Source organism: Lichenostomus cassidix, chromosome 10 (assembly GCF_008360975.1).
Source record: "Lichenostomus cassidix isolate B80296 chromosome 10, HeHo_3.0, whole genome shotgun sequence".
Classification (NCBI taxonomy): Eukaryota; Metazoa; Chordata; class Aves; order Passeriformes; family Meliphagidae; genus Lichenostomus; species Lichenostomus cassidix.
Genome location: NC_139491.1, coordinates 10,411,966 through 10,432,578, shown reverse-complemented (window position 1 = coordinate 10,432,578; position 20,613 = coordinate 10,411,966). Strand labels below are relative to the sequence as shown.

The window sequence follows — 20,613 nt, the reverse complement described above, 5'->3', positions numbered from 1 at the left end:
TGGGGCAATTGAGAATTTCTGGCATGACTATACAAGGCAGTGGTCAGACTGCATCAGAACACTGTATGCTGGTGAGATCAGTCATGTTCAAGAGAAGGCTGCAGCCTCTGCTTTTATGAAAAGACTGGAGGTATAGATATGGATAGTTTAGCCAACAGAGCTTGAGAAAGGATATGATGATTCTTTATAAACACTTTGGGGATGAGACATTCATACCAATGCAGTTTTTCCCAGTTGAGTCTACTTCATATCCAGGGTCACAGTAGCATTTGTATGTTCCATGCAGATTCTCACACCTTCCATTTGGACAGAGATCAGGATCCAGTAAGCACTCATTAATATCTACATAAAGATAAAAAAACCCAAACATCAGAGCCAGCTTTTGAGGGTTTACAGGGGTTAATTCTCCAAACTAGAAAAAGACAGTTTCAGTATCATTAACATAGGCTGCTCCATATTTATAATTATGTAGTTCTGATTAGGAAATTCACACCAAAATATTCACACTCAAGAGAAGAAAGCGTCTCTTTAACATTGATTTATTTCTAGCCCACAGTCATTTAGGAAACTTTTAACTCTAGGTAAGAACTGGGATATTAAACTGAGTATCAGAGATTAGATTTAGAGAGGCCCATGTGCTAATACTCCCCATATCTCCTGATTCATAGCATTTCCAGATGGCATCACTTGCCAAAGCATTAATATCTCTCCTTTCTGAGTGTTTTTCCCTACCTACTGCTAGCAAATCTACTAGTGAGCATTGGCTGACTTAAGAGTTTGCAGTTTCACAGCTCTATGACTACAAAACTTTTATTGTAATCATTTCCTTGTTCTCTGCAGTTAAACAAACTCTAGCCTATTTTGACAGATGAAAACATGAGTAAGCTCAATGTTCAATACGGCTTTATTCTTCAGGATGATTTCACCTGAAATATGCAAATATGATTTACATCTAAAATCATGTAGGTAATGACACTTCTCATAAATTTGTCACTATTTTATAATGGCATTTACATACACTCCATGATGTAAACCAGAGAGGGTCCACTGGTGAAATGCCATATTCCTCAATGCCATGCTCCATTCATTTCACCCTAAGCCTTTCTCCCATTCTCTTCTGTCACCATCCCCACCAGCACGGCTAACAAATTAAGGATATCAAGGTAACACTTTCAGATAAAAGTGCTATAGTTTGAATTACATTAAGTGATCTTACCATTTCCTCCTGCAGTCATGCCAGTTCCACTGCTGCACAGAGCCTGATATTCAGCTGGAAAAAATATTAAAATACTTACTGGAATATTCTTTCTTAGCTCATTGCTTTCAGCATCACCATTTACACTGTGGTAATTAATTATTTGAATGAAGTAACATGCCTTTCAATTCTTCTGAAAACATTAATAACCTTACAGTATTCTGAACCTGTGAAGATTTTAGCAGATTCAGGGTCTGAATATGCTTATGAAGATGGATGAGTAAAACTTCACATGATGAACTGTGGCATTTAAGAATAGACATAAACTTCATGCTGGTCCTCCTACACAAATGAACCATAACATATTCACAGCAAGATTCACCAGAAGTTGTCTGTCTAAGTCCTTGCTCGAGGTGCATGTTCAAAGAGACCAGGAAACAGAACATTTTTTCCTATAAATTTCCCCCATATCAAACTCCATTTAGCAGGAGTGTCTTCATGAGTTCATAGTGTAGATCAATGGTATCTTATCCTTAAAAAAATTAAATTAAAATATGTGCCAATTGAGTGCCAAAGCTTCTCAAATGTCTCAATTACTGCTGGGTTCAAGTTCTTCTTTTGAGTTCAGGACAATTAGTAGCATGAACTGAGAGCCAGCTCAGCATTAATTATTGCCATATAGGTCCTTCCTATTGTGCTAACAATGTCCTTGTGTTTTGCTATTGTAAACAACACACCAAGTTATAAAATGATCATCAGCAAGTTCCTGCTGAAGAGCTCACATCTGCTCTATCAGCCTAATTTGTTCTAACTGGTTTTGTCTCCCTAAAGCTTTCACAACCCTATCAGTTAAAACAGATTTTAAAAATAAATGTAGAATTATTTTTGCCTACAAAGCAAATACCATGATAGTATGACATGCTTTTGAACTACATATTGAATGGCATACTTTGTTTACATGCAACAACAATTTGCCGAGAGAAAAGAAACACTTAAGAAATTTAGGTTTCAAACCAGCTCCCTGCAGTCAGTCACCTCCACAAAACCAAGGTCTCTTTCATTTACTGGCTTCACAGCAAGGGCTGTGTCAGCAGTCTTGTTGGAAGAAGTGTTTTCCTAAAACACTTCTGCCCATTGGAATGGTTAGGAGTGCTTTCTTGCCAGAGAGAAGTTATGTCCCAGACAATTTCACCTGCTAGGGATTTCAGTGATACACTCAAGTAGTCACAAGGAACTTCTCTGGACATTTGTGCATTGATTATTCAAAGGCAAGGTACTTCAGATCCTTTGAAGGAGATAGGATGCATGCAGCAAACATCTGACAGGCAGGTGTACATTTGGATTTGAATCTATTAATTAATCAAGTTTTTTCCATTAATAACTTGAGTTAAAATTGTATTTTTTGTTACCTACATCTACCAAAATACAGTTTGTTGTCTGAAAATGTCCTGTTTGTTTTAATGTGCATAACAAACCTGGAGCCAGATATTTTTTAAAGCAACAGTAAATTACAATTATCTCCTGTACTCTTATAACATAGAAAATAGAAGATTGTTCAAAATATGTAACACATTACACAACAATGTAATCTCCTGATTTAAGCTGCAATGTTAATATAAAACTTTCTTCTATCTTTCTAAAAATAGCTTATCAACAGAAATCACAAATTAGAAGATTTATGCCATACCTGAATTTAGTGCTGGGCAGGGCTGGCAAGGCTCTCCAAAGGCATAGTCAGTGCTGGCACAGCAGCACTCTGACTTTGTAACTGCACCCGTTAATGGTCTCACACATTGTCCTCTCTTGTAGCCACCATAGCATGTGCTTCGCATGTGTGTATCTGAGGGAAGAAATCTCTCTTAATCCTGCCATAGCCAACTATCCTGCCATAAATTATAACAAGTATTAAATGTAGCTCGGGTGTCATAAACACCATTAAATAGCTGTCAAAACAAGCTATCTTTCACTATTTTCCCTCTGCTTTTTGGCCACCCATACCCCCCTCCTCTCTACTTGGGACAGGAAATTCTTCTTCCTCACGCTCCCAAAAATTCAGGCATACAAATAGTTACTGCATTTAATGACTTAGCATGCATTAGTGAACTACTAGGCAAACAATCAGTTCTTAATCTTGAACTAGTGAGAAGCTATGGGGAAAATGGACAAAGACTTTGCTCTTTCTTTGCTTATAAAAAAATGAAGGAAAAGTCATTAATGCTATTCCAGTACATAAGACTTCATATGTTTATGTTTACAGGTCCAAGTGTGACTTTTCTCTTTTTTTAAAAACTGGCCCATAAATGTCTGTCAGGCACATTAGTATTTTATAATCAAACACTGAGTTTGTACAGAAACGGGCAGAAAGTTTTTAATTTTTTTTTTAAAGAGGTGACAGAGTAATTAAATCTTTAAGCTTAGTGACAAATTAAGAATTTACATTGACAGAAACAGGGCCAATTCTCACCTACTCAAAACTGATACAGCACTAGTCACCTCTACTCTGTATAGTCTACCTGACCTTGTGATTTGACCCACACATTTTCTTTTAAATAAAATAGAAATAAAAACAAAGCAAAATGGGCTATTCCAGTAAACATCACAGAGCTATTAGTATCCACTCCAACTACCACCCACCATTCTGTTAAAAAATGGTAAATTCTACATTCAAACTTGATCTGCCTGTCAGTCTAGCATTAATGTCTTAACCTTGGTCAATTGTGACTCCATTAAGTTTGTCTTACCAACACAGACACGTCCATCCAGTCCTACTGCAAGGCCAGGGAAGCATTCACATCTGAAAGAGCCATCAGTGTTCACACAGCGCCCGTTCATGCATATTCCATCTGTCTCACACTCATTGATGTCTGTTGGAGAACAGAATGAGCTTTATTAGAAGTTAAATTACACAGTGTTCAATGCCTGGCTGAAACTTGCATTTGTGCAGCTTACTTTCAATGTATCCTATAGAAAAATATCAAGAGTAAATGGTAAGTAGCTCAAGTAAAGAGTTTGTTAGGAATAACAATGAATTTGTTATTTGAAATACAATAAAAAAAGCCAAATTCTGGAGAAATAAACAGAGCAAAATGATTTTGCTCTCCTTGGAGAATAAAAGGGACTATATTTTCCTAACTTGTTCCCAAGAGGTACATATTCCGATTTAAGGGTCATTCAGGCAAAATCATAATTGGAGGAAGGAGGAAACTGTGGCTGCTAAGACAAAGGACTTGTGTAGTATATAACAGGACGTTCCCTTTCCATATTAACCATTCATGCTGTAAGAAATCAGTCCAAACAGCAAATTGAATCTTTCACCCCCCCATAAGGTGCCTTCACAGGACCACCAAAGAATTTCCTTTGCTGCTGCTGTGGGTTCAGTTTCCGGGAGCACATCTGAATCTCCCCAGTCAGTCCTGCCTGCAGTTCCTGTCTCTTTGGTGATCTGCATGACAATTGGGTTTCCCTATTGGATGCCCATTATAGCCCATTTTATAAATTTTCAACAGACTGCATTCCAGCCTTGAAAGGAATTTGTTAATGATTTGAGCCCTAAGCCATTGCCCAGCACAAGCCACCATCTTTGCGGAACAACGGCACATTGAACAATAAGGCCCACAGCAATGAAATACAGGAATGAAGCCTTATAATATTAGACTATCAAAAAGGGATGTTAAATTAGTAATAAAACTATACAGGCTGTGTATCCTGATAATGGTAAGATAATTCTCTAGATGCAGAAAGCATATCATCATTTTAGAAGTGATAAAGAAAAGGAGTGTTTAAAATACTGTTTGGAAGTATGTATAACCTTTATAAAATAATCACTTCATAACAATTCTCCATACTATATACAAGAGACAGTGTGTGTGACAATTTCCTTTTTTCTGACCTTAAAAGGGCAAATTGAGAGTGAAACACCTCTGTGTTTTACTTAGTTTGTGTTGTTTGGCATAAAACACTGCTTGTATGATCCAAGATTCCTTTTTCAAGCAGCACTTTAAAATAAAAGCTATATTTAAGTACATGGGCTCAATTCATTTCTATTTCGTCCTGCAATCTTTTGTTCTGTTTCAGACAAATCTTAAATGCTTTTCCCGCTTTAAATTGAGTCCTTACTCAGTGCAGGTAAAAACAGAGTTGGGATTCTAAACGAGCCCATTCTATTTAATGGTGTAGACAGTTACTTTGGTAGACAACACTGAACTCCTATGACAGACTCTACTACAAGCGACAAAGAACATTAACTTTCCTTTTTTAAGGTTATTTATAAAAATAGAAAGGCAAAATTACTTCTTTCCTGTTTCCTGTAGTTCATTTTTTAGAAAATATTTTGTAAGCTAGTAAAGGGTGAAATGTGCCATGCCTTTTCTTTTGCACCAATTTACAAATTTGTTAGAAAGACTGCTATAGATGTTTTTTAGAAAGGTAAAGTGGGTCACTTAAAATGGTGCCAATCAGCTGAAAACCTGGTTCTAGTAAAGATGGGTAAAAAGCCTCTGCTTTTACCAGGGCTGAGACTCTACAGAGTAAATCAGTTTCACACACTGGCATAAAGTCTGGATTTCCAACCTTGAGAAGGCTCTGCTGTCTTCTGTGGTAAAAGTCACCATTTGGACAACTTAAAATATACCCAGCCTAGTTCTGGAAAACCAACTTAATGGATTAATTCTCCTTGTTCAATGAGTTTTGCCTTTTCTGCTTAGCTTGCTTAGTAGTGCTAGCTGGGTACATAAAGTCCTCTAATTTTAACCAGGAAAAATTTACTCAGACTACTAAACTACATTTTCAATTGCCTTCCAATGGCTTCTAATTTGGGAAATTCCTGTTTGATCTACAGATGAGACAATGTATGAAACAGAAATAATGCTTCAAACTTCTGCCTGCCCAATGTAAGTGTTTTGAAAAATCAAGCAAATCATCACTTAAAGAAGCTAATGGTGAATAAATTTAGCATGTCTTGTATTTCAGTGAATACAGAAGACTATGGTGTAACATTCTTTTTTGGCATGTTATTTCAGAAAGTCTAAATGGAAATTTTTACTAGACAGCCAAGCACATGCCTTGTACTTATAACTTAAATTCCAGTTTTATTGGAACTAAGTGTTAATTACATTATCCCCATCATTGGTTTAGAAGCCCTTCTTACTAACTGAAAACTCAGCTTAGAGTGCATGAAATCAGATGGTTATAGAAGCAATGAGTTGCACTCTTCCTTTGTTGATCCCCTAGTTTGGCAAAAACACATGTTCAATTCCTTACCAAAACTGCTCAGGCAGGAAGGCAGTTTGCTGTAGAAATATCCAGTTTGTGTACACACATATTCCCAATGTGCACAAACACTCCATGCACATCCAAGCATGAGCTTAGAATTTTAGCTTGTGTAAGATTTTAATGCATGCACTTGACAAATAAATTCAGGATATGAGGTGTCAACAAATGTTTTCAGGACTTGCAGTTCTGTAGGGCACAAGTTATTTACTTTATACATTTGGCATGTATAGAAAAGACTCAACAAGGAAAACCATCAAAATATACAGGAAAAGATATTATTAAAGTCTTTTAAAATCTTGGTAACATAACTGGAGAGAGCTGTGCTCCTCTAGACACTGAAGACTTGGTTTTTATTTCATGATACTCTGGGCAAGTGGAAGAAAGGAGACAAATATGATGCAGGTTAAATGTGTAATTTGGTTGTCCAGATTTCAAAATCTAGCTTGATTTTGACCCAATGACAATTTTAACATGTAATGAATGCCTGCCTGCTCATTCATAAAGAACAAGATTTACTGCAAGTGCTGAAAAGCGGTGGGAAAAATCCTTCTTTTTACTGTAAGATTTGTTCCAACTTTCAGTAGGAATCAGTTGAATTCCCTGCAATTTTGGATAATTTTCAAATATTCCTCCTGTGATGCAGAGAAGTAACATTTCTCTAGGGCCAGAAACCCCTTTTTGACTGTATCCATCCTCCTGTTTAGCCAGGAGGCACATTACAGAGGTTGCAAGACAGAGCATCATTGTGTTTTAAGTAGTCAGGTAGAGTTATCATCTTCTTGGATGGCATTTCAGGGCACAGACTGATGTAATAAAAAAAAATTATATGGAAAAAAATATACCAAAAGATACTCAAGGCAAAAATCAAGACAAGCATTTGGGCTGGGCTGAGCTTGCATCCATGAGTCATGTCCCTTGCTAATGACCCAGAGAGCAGCCAGTGATCTCTGGGAACACAACTGGCTGATGTGCCATGGCCTGATGGGCATTGAAGTCTCGCTTCAATGACATCCCAAACACAGACCAGCTGGAAAATAAGCTTTGGCAAAGCACACACAACCCACATGGAAAACAGGTAAGAATGGAAATAAATGTGACTGTTGTAAGTGTGTGAAGGCTGCAGCCAACACAGCCAACAGCTGTTAGGTCTATGAGACACTTGTATGGTAATGCACAATAGTTCATCTGAGAAACTAAGGAACATCCTGACCAAAGTAACCCTAATAAAAAGCCAGAATGGGATCATCTCATCAGAGTTACCTGATTCCCTCACCTGAAGGCTGCATAGCACTGTCCTGCATACCTAGTGCAAGAGTTATCAAATTCAGAAGTTTCAGATGTTTTACACTATTTACTGTCCTGATTCTGATCTAAAGTCTTAGACTGGTACAGTGTTCAATAAGCAAAGGGATCCAAATTAATTCACCTTTCACATCAGTAACTCTCAAAACTAAATCATTCAAACATTTACTTTCGCTGTTGATCCACAAGATGCTGCAATGTGACATTTTTTAAAATTTGCCAAAGTGTAATGAAGCGCTTTTTCTGCCTTGATTCAAACAGCTAAAAGATTTTGAATTTTTCAGAAGAAAAACTGTGAGTAACTTGGCCCACCACTTGTTTGTTCTTTATTTTGATTTCTGCTTTGTGCCTGTAAAACCTGTTGAAACACAAAAATTTATATACAAGAAATTTCCAGTTCCTGACAGGACTGAAGGGAACTCTAATGACATAACTAGCAACCAGGAGGCTGCAGTGTCTCCCACAGGGGTTATTTCTGAGCTAGTGCAGCAAATGGAAAAGACACTCTTGCTGTGGTGCTCATGTCTGTATCTTGGTCACATGGAGTGCTGGGCATTTTTCAGAGATGCTGTATTGACTAGGAACACCCAGATAGGAACAGGAGGAAAACCCAAAGAAAGCAATGAGCCAGGATGTTTGAGTGGCCAAAGGCAAAATACCTTCAAAGGCCAAACACAAAATGTGAGATATACTGGAACCAATCTGCAGAAGACACCACAGACCAAAAAAACGGAGTTTAACTAGGTCAGATCATGCAGTCCTTGTTCAAAGAATATTTCACACTGGCTGGTTAGGTGGTTGCTCAATAATGTGGAGAAGACTGAGTACTGTCTTGCACAATAACAAATAATTCCAGCTGATTAAAAAAGCATATCTGTGAGAACTCTGCCCAGCACCTCTTGTTCCCAAGGATCACTATAAGGAAATAAGGTTATTCTTGAAGCTACCCAGAAAGACATGACTCTCAAGTTACAGGAGCCCCTAACTTCTTGTGCTCACCTGTGCAATAGCGTCCATCAGATGCTAACTGGAACCCTGGTTTACAAATGCATTTAAAACTGCCATCTTCATTGATGCACATCCCATTGAGGCAAATGTTCCTGATGCTGCATTCATCCATATCTGAAAATGTACACAACAGACGTAACACCCATAAATGTTTAAGCATAAGAACTCTTACTGGTTATATCCAAAATACAAACCTTAATTTTTTTCTTAGTTTTCAGAGGTTTAATGATAATCAGAAACATATGATGGGACATACTGCACTGTCCTAGAGGATGTGTCAAAGCAGTAACTCCATTTTTCATAATCAATCATTAACATAAAAAGGAATGAATCCAAAAAAAGCAAAGAGAATAAAAAACAGATGAGAAACTGGACAGCGTAAGAACTTCCAGTGGGTAAAACACATCAAAAAGTGAGAAAGGATATAATTAAAGAGGGTTTGCAATCTTAATCTAAATGGAAGCTAGGTTTGAAGCAGCATCCTGTTTGGAATGTAAATACAATTTTATGTTACTAAGAGTGAACATTTGGGTTTGGAGTAAAAACTTTCGTAACCTCCGGACAAGTCTGATTTATGGTATGGGAGAATTCCCAGCACTGTGCTCAAGTATGCACTCTGTGGGCACTGCCATCCTCAACTTCAATTTAAAATAAAACCTGCCCCTTTTCTGCATTCAGCATGACAGGCCATACAAAAGGGTACTTACTAATTATAGCTTCATAAAAGCATTATTAATCTTCTGAGCTAATGGGATAGCATGAAGGATTCAAATAGGAAAAGGTGGAGGTCTCAGACACTGTTAGTCTGAACCCTGCACAGTTACTCACACAACGGGAAAGAAAAAAAAAAGGAAAAAAGGCAAGTACAGAGAATTCTGTGCTTGACTTGAGTAAGCTTTTATATCCTCTCAGTCTTTACTTCATCCTGGCGCAGATGAAATCAGTTTCGGATGTTACATCCAAAAAAAAAAAAAAATCAGTAGTATTTACCAGTTTCATCTAAAGAACTACACACAGTTACATTAAGGTATGGCACAATGCCATGGTCTTCACTGATTAGTGTGTGTGCACAAAACTGAATGCATTACAATGCCAGAGATGAAACTGTTTCATAAGTGGATGCAACAGACATTCTGGCAGCACATGCAATGGAATTAAAAATGTTTTACCAGACTGCCGATGTCCTGGTTTTTATTACTATTAGCACATGGTATTTGGTGGGAAAGGAAGAAATCAGAAGAGAGGGTTTTTCCTGAATAGTCTAATTTCCAAATATATTTAGTCAATGTACTCCCATAACAAGATATTTTAAAAGCAGCTTATGGTGCTAAACTGTATCTAAAAAAGAGTCAGGAAAAACAGAGTCTTAAAATGTCTGCCTCTACCAAGGATTAACAGAATCACTACTAGCACATAAAATCACTGGATCATAATGACATTACAATATATTCAGAATCATGCTATTTTCCTTAATATTGCAGCTGTCTTGGACAGAAATTACACTTCTAGACATAGTGTGTTTTCTTTTTACTTACAGGCTAAGTCAGACAAAAATAATTTATGATTAAAAAAAAAACGTGTATCTATCCCAACCAGGAATTTTGGCATTAAGTCTTTGAGCTGAATCACTGAGATAATATTCTGCCAAAAATGTTTCTAAGAACAGTGCTTGAAATTCTTTTAACGTATGAATAGATCATTGGGAACCCTCCCAAGGACCTTGGGAAGCATGATAAAGAACATTCTTCTTTTCTTCCCCTTTACTAAAGGTCTGGGAGGTAGGAACACATCAATTATGTTTACAAATTTTTGTTAAAAACTGTTTTTATAGGTCAGACCAGCCTGCATCTACATAAACCACATTGCTAGTCACCCAGTAAGATCCCATAAAGCATGCTGCTAAACACACAGTAAAATCAGGCAGCATGTGACTTGTGCTATGTTTTAAAATGTACCACTCCCACCAAAGAAACTGTATTTTGTGATAGTGGTATGTGCTATTTCTCCTGCTGGACAGACATCCCATTGAGGATTGCCAAGCCAAGGCTCCAGAACTGGCTGCAAAAGACATTTTACTTGCCCTCCCAGATACAGCAGAAAGTATTTGGAAATCTGACTCTTTGTTCCTTCCCTTCCCCCACCAGGGGTCCTTTTCTTTTTCATTGATGTGAATAACCTCTTGCAACCATAATTACTGACATGGAGCTACTTCAGAGAAGTCTTACCTTCACAGTTTTTCCCATCAACTGCCACTTGAAAGCCAGCATTACACACACAGTGAAAACTGCCCTCTGTATTTATGCATCGTCCATTATTACATATACGACCATTCTGTAAACATTCGTCGATGTCTGAAAGCCAACCAGAAAGAAAAATAACATTAGGGTGATTCTTTTTTACATTAAGGAGGAATTTTTCCTATTTCCCCTTCCCTTAGGTTTTTACATCTACATGGAAACTATATTCACCTGAAAAATTATTTATTTTAACTTCCATAACTGAACCTTATAGGGGTGGAAAATGTTCATTAGCTTGAAATTCCACGTTCCTGTGAAAGAATTTCAGTGAACATTACCCTGCAGCTTTCTCAAACAAGAATCACATGAATCACATCTTTTGGGTTTTTTTCTCATTTTTGCTCATCATTAAAATATTTTTACTGAACTTTACCTTAGCAGTACCTAACTACTTAAGGAAAGATGGGGGAAACTTTGTATTTTGCTGCTGCTTTGTATGATAACAGGAAAGTTCAAGACTTTCCCACCTCAGAAGAATTTCTCCTGCTTACTTTGTATTTGAAACATCAGATCCTCATTTCCCTCTCTCTGCAGGAGGTGCTTGGCAAATGCTTTGGAGGACCTGAATAGTGATATCACACAAGGCTGGCAGCTCTCCCTCTCCTCCAAAGGAGGGGAGAGGAGATGCTGAGACAGACTGTCTAGACATTTTTCAGATTGCTCAGTATTCTCCATCAAGGCCTGGACCATCTCCCAGAGATTCCTGCACACAGGGGACTCTGCTCACAGAGATCACAACCAGCCCATGCAGACCTATCTATCATGCACCCACACTTCCCAAATACCCTGGGGATGCCTTTCTTCAAGCCCCCTCCATAGAGATGCGTTGCTGCACTTCAGGAAGGAGTGGAGCACACGGTGTCCTCCCAAATGCCCCTGCTCTCGGGACGCTTAGGCCAGGGGAACTGATGCCTCTCAAAACTGTGAACCTGTACTTGCCTTCTTGGCAGCATGGTAGCTCTGGCAAGAGTCTAAGAACCCCCTGAAAACCAGTGTTTTGCAAGCAAGCAACCAGGCCAGCAGAGGCACAAGCTGCTCAGTGACCACTCACTGCAGCAGCAGCTTGCAGCCCTGCACTTTCAGCAAAAGTGTAGAGGCTTGTTAAACCTCATTTGATAAACAAGCATCATCAATCAGCAATGCATAAACGCGAGTTTCCTCTCTGCTCAGTCCCTTTTCCCCCCACTTTTCTGGCCCTTGGTCGCACCTGTGTCTGGCTTCAGCTATTCCACCAGCTTTCCTCCTTAGGACAGGCAGAAATGCCACAGCACCTCAAGATTTTTATGGCCTTTTAATTTTTAGAGCTCATAAGGTTTTGTATTTTTATGCATCTGACACCGTCTGAATGTGCTGAAAAATTAATACTAAATCTCATTGTTCTTTACATACACTCAACTGATCAGAGTCCCACCACTAGTCTGACACATTTCTAATTTTCAAATGAAATAACATCACTGTTTTTTTCTCCTCAGTGAAACTTGCAAAAAAGTCAAAGCACCTATCTCACTGAAATATCCAAAATTGCTGTCATCTTCCTGTAAGACCTGACCTTTTGTCATAAATGTTGAGTAGATTATAGGGAGCACTTAGCTATTAAACTTTGACTCCCACACATTCATAGCTAATCATCATAAAATTTCACATTTTTTTAGGTCCATTTAATATCCTCTTTTCTGCAGTTGATTAAGCATTTTTTGTTTAGATCACCAATCACAATGTGACAATTTTATTCACCTATGGCTCCATTTATTCAGCCAAACTCCTACTATAATTATAAGGGATCGTAATAATGGATGGATCAGTAGTGTGCAATACAGACTACAATGTTTAATCAGTCACCAATCAAAGTCATCATACAGAAAAAACCTCCCCTGGAACCTCAGAGCAAGGAATAGATAAACATGCAGTCATTATGGAGACTTCATTTTTTCAAGAGCAGACATAAAGAACACATTTCCAAAAGCACATCAGCACAGACACATTTGTGCATGCAAAAAAATAAAATCTCAACATCCAAAGTAGTCATGCAAAGTAATTCAACAGCAAATGCTGATTTTGGCAGGCACCAGTGCTCTATGTACATTTTGCCAAATGCACCCCACTAGCCCTTTTCTTTTCCCTACACTGGTCCTAAAAATTCCTTTAGAAAACCAAGATTCTGCACATCACAGCATTTTCTGCTCTGGCTGTCAAGCAAGCACAGTTCCCATAGACTGCAAAGGAACTGCTAAGTGACCACACTTAAATGCCATTAAGCTACTGGGCTTCTGACAACCATGTGTTTGTGTAATGAATCAGTCAAATTAAAAGCGTGTGACAAAAATGACTCATGAGTAAATTCATCACGGCTGAGACTCCCCTTCAGCATTCCCTCACCACCAGTCAGCTGAACTATGAAGATGCTTCCGCAACACGGCTGTTTGGCAGCAATTAGATCAAATACTCCCCAGCAACATGCAGCAGTGGTGCTGGCTCTGCATGTCCTCCTGGACTGGAGAGCAAGCTTCTGTACCTTTCTGATTCACAAAAGGATGAAACGAAATGCACACTAATAGAGATAACTTTCTTCTGCCTTTCTAGAAACTCTCTGCTTCAGACTGAGTGCATGCTCTGCACCCTGCACTCAGTGCAGGAAGAAAAATATGAAGACAAGCTGTGACTCAGAGCATTCAAATATCCTGTTTTATTTAAATGCTTCATTTCTCATGGAATATCAAAGCAGTCATTCATTCTTCTGCCAGAAATCTCTCATTATGATTTAACTATAAAGGACTGTATCCATCCACCTTTACAGTCAAATTCCTACCCCAGAACAATTTGGGAGTGACAAAAGCCTGACCGAGGGTTGGTTGACCGCTGAAGAGTTATGTGGTTCCCACTCCCATAGGAAGACAGGATAAAGACCATCAGGACTACCGTTGAGTCTGATCTTCAAAACAACTATAACAGAGATTCTACAGTTTCCCCATCTAGACTTTCCCAGTGCTCCACTACTTTTCCATATCTAAGTTTTCATTGCTGTAATTTATGTTTAGTTCTTTCTCTGGCAGTGAGGAGAGGCAACACATGGGCAGTGTAATCTTATATTTACCCACTGGAAGACTTATCTTTCCCCCCAACTTTCTTAGTCTTTTATACATAAAGGGTTTATCCAAAGAAGGTTTAATTGTCCTTGAGATCTTCAAGTAGCAAAAGAAAATAATGTCTTATTAAAAAAAAAAAAAAAAGAAAAAGTCTCTTCCACTTCAAAGCCATAAATAGTGCCAAGAGCCTTTTAGCACAAGACAAAATGCCTTTTCTCGTAACCCAGTCTGTGAAGAGCCAGTTCCAGCAGGTTAGTAATTTTTACTGCCATATCTGATTTTTTTTTTTAACTCTCATATTTGACCCATCTCTTAAATTTTCCTTAAATACTATTTTCCCTGCTGACATGTACACAACAGCACAGATGTGGCTGTATGATCATTACCTCGGCACTCCGTTCTGGTCGCCGTGCTCTGATACCCAACACGACACTGGCAGATGTAGGATCCCTGGGTGTTCACACAGTCTCCACCAACGCACGGATTCCTTTCACATTCATCAATATCTGTGGAACACAGACAATATCATTTTATTGTTACACTGGCGAAAAGTTATTTTTGCCTGCAGGGGTATTTTATAGTTTTGTACTTGGAGAAATAATGCCCTTCAATCTGAAAGAAAAGGGGACACCACTGAAATCCCAGTAAAAAAATCCCATGTTCTAAGATAAGCAGGAGCTGGGGAAAAGGGATTTTCAGTAAGATATTGCATGTGAGAAAGGTAGAGGCCTTAATCCCACATCTCCACATTCCCAGATCCACTGAAGACACAGATTTTGACAGAACCAAAATCTTGCCTGTAAGAGACAGCTAATCCTTGTTTCTGTCACTGAGCTCTTGCTGAGTTTGAAACTTAAAGGTCTCAAGAGCCCAACAAGACACTATTCATGAGCTGAAAGAGGACTTGCAAATCTTACTAAGCCCAAATTTATGTTTTTTTAACAATAGGTCACTGCAACCTCAAAAAGCTGGTAGCATTTTAAAGAGATCATTTTCAATCACTAATAAACACTTTATAGTTATGGGTAAGTAAAATAAGAAATCCTTGCTTCTGAACAACTTTGTTACAAGATTTATTAAATACTGTTTTAAAGGCAAAATTGTTTTAAAAATAAATTTGACATTGAAATAAATTAGTTTTTTAAAGTGTCTTTACTGGGAATTTTTTGGAGGCGGGGCTCTTCTATTTAAGAATTCAGTTGTTACTTTGTGTGGAGAAGAATGTTTTTTCTTTAAAATAAAATTCCCCTCTGTGATTTACAGCAGAAGACCACATACCAATGCAATCCTCTCTACCATACAGCTGGAATCCTTTGTTGCACTCGCAGCGGTAGCTCCCAGGAGTGGGAATACAACGTCCATTACGGCAGAGATGTCGGAATGTTTGGCAATAGTCAGTTAAGTTCACCGGCAAGATTTCTGAAATAACAACAGTTGGAAAAATATTTTAATAGCTCATCATAATAGCTTCTGATAATCTGCAACTTGAGCAGGATTTTCCATTAAAGGTCAACATGTACCTTCCATTGTAATATGAATTACATAGTAAAATAGGAGAGAGAAAATGGCCCTTTGACTCTTCAAGATTTGTTTGAAAACAGCTAGCAACCACAGAAATTTTCATTGTGGCTAGTCTGATTCTTTTTTCTTCTTTTGTCCTGCCAAAGAGGACCAAGTCTGCTCATACCTAGAGGTAAAGTGGGTGTGTGGCACTGCAGGGACCCTACTAAAAGCCTAGATTAGCAAAGAGCAGGCAGACTGGTTCATTATTTTTGCTTTCTCAGATAGCAGTGAGGAAGGCAGGGATAACCCTGGGAATATGCCTATACTGTCTTTGGCAGGCAGGCGTGAGCTGGCTCTGTCCCTGCTCCCAGCTGACCAGAAGCTGTGCAGCTACGTCAGTGCAGTGTCAGCCCGAGCTAAAATACTTTGCCTCTTAGGCTTATTAGCTCAGCTTGGTGCTGAACCAAGAGTAAGTAGTTTCAGCTGGTGCCACTGCAAGCAGAGACTGCTTGCATCTGCACAGAGCATGGGCAAAATCAGCTTCTGTTTACTTGCAAAAGAGCATGTGGCTATGCCAAACGATTTCAGGTGGCACATGCCTACTCCAGACTACATGGGCATGTAGAAAATTCTCTGAGCAAGGGCTAGATTAATGACTTTATTATGTTGCTCTGTATCGGTAGTCTGCTCTGGCTTCCTTCATATTCTAGAGAAAATTAACCCACCCATGTGTATCAATAAAATAATTCTTTCTGTGCACTGGGTCAGTCTCAGTGTCCTGCAGAGTAGTATTTTTATCAGCACATTTTCTACCTGGCCAAGTGTGAGTGAGGAAAGCAACCCGAAAGAAGTTGCTTTCTCTCAGACAAGCTCTTTAATGTAAATATCTTCCACAACCTAGTCAAAGAGCTATTCATACCTCAGTGCTGACATGCAGCAAAGCTCGCAACAGCCTTAAAATAACAGTCATGTAACTGCTACAATACATGAGCCACAGTACAGAGGATGAGAATGTAATTTTTGAAAACTATCTTTACAGAGAAAACACTACTAATGAGATAGCTATCTTGTCCACATAAAGTAAAAGATACCAACAGCTGAAGGGGACACACTGCTCCTGAGAAATGCATGTTTTTAAATAAGCTAAATGCACATGGTGCAAGGAGAGGTTATTTCTTTGTCTCTTACGGTGTGGTGGAGCCCGAGATGGATAGATGATTTCTGGATGTGGAGGAGGATAAACACCAGGAATGAGTGGTGGAGGGAGGACATCAGGACGAGGGATGACGTCAGGACGAGGGATGACGTCAGGACGGACTGGAGGAAGGTCAGGTACCGCTGGCAGCATAGCAGCTATTGTGCACAATTTACGGTACTCGTCTGAAACATGAAAACATGAATGCTTTTTTAGACTCATGCAGCCTTTTCCATTTAATCCAACTCTCCCCTTTTTTGCAGTGTTTCAGATTAGCTATAACAAACTTTAAATAATCTGGAAAATGTGAGCCTGTATGTTTTCTTCATAGTAACAAGCTTTGTTCTCTGAATTGAGTCATTAATCCACAGAATCTCAACACTACTTGTCAGTAGACCGCCAGTAAAAAGGTAACAGAACTGACATTCTGGACATGAAATTGAACAGTGAGGCAGGGACCTGACCCTAATCTACTTAGTCTTCTTTCAAGCAAAAATCTTTGGTGAACTCAGTGTGAAGTTTACCTAAAGAAGGACTTCTGGATTTGATCCCAAGTTAATTTAATAGAAAGCTTGCCACAGAGTTAGAAAAATACTGAACAGGGAAAAAAGCCCAGTTTCAACTGGAATTCTTAAAAGTTAACCTCCTAAAACAAAGAAATATAAATATAAGCAATGAGGCAAAACCAATTAGAGAATGAATACACTAACACTATTTCCCCATGAAAATTAAGTTTGCCAATAAAAGCAGAAACCAAATGAGGTGCAGTCTAAGGAGTGTAGCTGAAGAGAAACTAAGTCAGATTCACAGAAATTCATCCTTTTCCAGATGATGGGACAATGATCTATTTTGCTCTAAGCACAGTCTATGCTGAGTGTGGTGCGTTCTCCTATTGTTTATCTCTGTAAGTGGCATCTGCTCTACTGCCCCACTTTTCCTCTTGCCCACGACTCTTTTGTCTTTGGGAAGTGTGGGTTTGGAACTTGTGATCCAAAAAATGCACACAGAGTATCACAATTAAAGACCACATTTCCAGCTGACCTAATTCATGTTCACAATTTGTGTGTACACAAGTAACTATTTGCGCAGCCAATACCTCTCAACTTCAAAATTTAAAGCCTGTGGCACAACAGGGGAGAGGAATTATATAACGGGGGAAAGAAATCTAGAGATGAATGAATTCCTGAAACAATATAAAAAATGAGAACAGAAAAATAAAGTAAATGTTGGGAGAACTAAGCTGGATATTTCAGCCGTCAACACTTTCATCTCATGTCTACTTCCACCTGTAAAACACATTAGAAGCTCTTCCTGAATCACAGGGGATTTGTTAAACAAATATCATAGCCTAAAGTTCTTCTTTTCCTGATTATGATTTTTGCATTTATTTAATGCTGTTGGGTGATCAGTTTGTTTCATGTGTCACTGCATTTCCCTCTATTGTTCCTTTATTTTAGCCTTTAAACAGTGTCAGTGGTAAACCCTGTTATTCCACATAAACAATTCCAGCCATGTTATAAAAAATACAGTGAAAGCCCTTTTTATTGCAACTTTAATCTCCATGTGTAATTTCTAGCAATAAACAACCTATTTTGTAGTAGCAACTAGATCTGCTGCCTCCACTGAAAATGCAACTACTCAGTTACATTATGCAGCTAGTGCTCCTCTTTATATTGCAGTAAATTTCCATTTCAGAATCGAAGAGACTTTGGGCCACTGACAGCTCTAAATTCCTTGTCTTGCTTTCTCAGGATACACTAAGTAAGGAATAACTGAACTTGATTAAATAATGACAGCAATACCTTAAATACATGTAAAGCCTTTCAAAGAATTTCACAGCACTTAAAAAGAGTAATTTATAGTCTAAATTTTTATCCCAGGTCAGAAGCATAACCAAAAAAGAAGTGGCATGTAACCATGATCTGGAAGACCTTGTATGGATTTATGAGTCAGGAAGTCCTGGGTTCTACCTCCTTCTCCATGACGTCTCAGTCTGCAGCTTTGGCCAAATTACTTTACTTTTCCACCCAGTTTATTCACCAGTTAGATACGAATAATTAGAAATTATTTGAAGAAAACAAGAACTGTGTTAAGACTGAAAAATTTCTCCTTGTCTTCCTATTTCAGATGGTTATCAATAGAGTGCACTATTTTTTTAGCATTATTCTAGGCAGTTTTGAACTTTTAACATGTTTAAATATTATTAATAAGAAGTGACAGAAACACAAAGTCTTCCAAGAGTTCTGATTGTAGATTTCTGCTCCAGTACTACGCAGTTTCACTCAAAGGATTAAAAACAAGAATAATAAAAACTCCCATACATGAGCTGACAATTTCTTCAGAGTTACACTGCTATAGTGTTGCAATCCCATTCCTCCATAAACTCTGCACCTCCCTTAACCTCCTCCCATAAATTCTTAAATTTCTTGCATTCTGTTTTTCTAAAGCATTTTATTAGGTCTCCAGTCCTAAACAATCTCAAAATCATCTTCCCACCACTCCCTCATACTTAGTTTCACAATCTGCTCACCATCCTCTCTCAATTCAAGTGATACATTATCTAAGGATTTCAATACACAGGGAGGCAATAAAAAACAGCACATTTTGGTAGCAGAGAGAAACCATCTTCTGAGTCAAATATTAGGAAATATACAGCACCTCAGAAAGCTTGTCATAAGGAAGGAAATCACAGTTTTCCAATGAGAATGCAAATGCAGAGGGAATAGCGATGTATTAGAAGGGTCTAGAGGAAGTAACTTGAGCTTGAAGAGGATGTTGAAAACAAATCTGAACTAGGTAAGGCCAGAATAACTTGACTACAAAACACTAATTAGCAACAAATAATTCCTTCTGTCTGCTTGCCCTCCTGGGGGTGCTGAGCACCCTGCCATAGGAGGCTTTGCTTGAGCAGGAGAGTTGGACTAAACAATCTGCCAAGATGCCCTTCAGCCTCAACCACTCTGTGTAGTTCTTTAATGAAAACATTATGGCTAAAAAAAAAAAAAATCCATGCTAATTCAGTGTCCAGCCATGCTCACGAGAGCTCAGGTGGGCTCTTACCAGTGGATCTGATGGGGCACATCTCTGGAGCCGTGGCTGGAGCAGAAGCCCAGCAGCGGCCACTGTCACAGCAGCACTGCATCTTGGACAGAGGCTGCGGCAGCTGATTGCCACAGCGCCCATTGCTCAGGGTGGAGTAGCAGAATCCAGGGCGCACGTCTGCCAAGAGAAAGAAAAGGATGTGTAACCATCAGTCCAATGAGGAATGTGACTTTCACAAAAGAGAAAGGTCCCGTTTTTCTGGAGTGATTTACATTATCGATGATGAAGCCCTTGCATCATTACAAGAATCAGAAAAACAGAAAAGCCTAGATAATACTTGGACTGCTTTGGGCTCAAGTGTAACACTTCCTGTGAGAAAGCTGCAGTGAAATATGAAACAGAAATGAGTTAATGGAGGCAAGAATGCAATAAAAACATATATTCAGCATATAACAACATATGCTTCTGTGCCGCTAAAGAAAAATTGCAGTGTCATCTCTATTAAATACAGTACCAGATCAATTAAGCCTTGATTTTAAAGCACTGACACACAGCAATAAATTCACAGCATTGCAGCTCTCAAAGCATTAGTTTATTTTTCATTAGTCATGGCTTCCCCAGCTGAAGTATGTAGTGATTTGACAAGATATAGGCTTGCAGGCATGAAAGAGCAACACAGTTTTAACTGGTGCCATCACGCTCTTTATGGAGATGTGT

At 38.6% G+C, this 20,613-nt stretch overlaps 1 protein-coding gene across 5 annotated transcripts in view; it reads right to left on the bottom strand.

The window, feature by feature from the left end:
• The window catches only part of FBN1 (fibrillin 1), a 143,512-nt gene that overhangs the window by 60,821 nt on the left and 62,078 nt on the right, over positions 1–20,613 (bottom strand). For all 5 annotated transcript variants that reach the window (XR_014854299.1, XM_085070587.1, XM_085070589.1 and 2 more), the window contains 10 exons: positions 19,915–20,073; positions 16,848–17,039; positions 15,435–15,575; positions 14,543–14,662; positions 11,002–11,127; positions 8,768–8,890; positions 3,937–4,059; positions 2,883–3,035; positions 1,217–1,270; positions 217–342 (listed from right to left, as the gene is read on the bottom strand). Coding sequence is in view for 4 of the 5 variants with exons in the window: in XM_085070587.1 (XP_084926713.1) it covers positions 217–342; positions 1,217–1,270; positions 2,883–3,035; positions 3,937–4,059; positions 8,768–8,890; positions 11,002–11,127; positions 14,543–14,662; positions 15,435–15,575; positions 16,848–17,039; positions 19,915–20,073 (1,317 nt within the window). In the remaining variant the exon portion in view is untranslated. The remainder of the gene's footprint in view (positions 1–216; positions 343–1,216; positions 1,271–2,882; positions 3,036–3,936; positions 4,060–8,767; positions 8,891–11,001; positions 11,128–14,542; positions 14,663–15,434; positions 15,576–16,847; positions 17,040–19,914; positions 20,074–20,613) is intronic.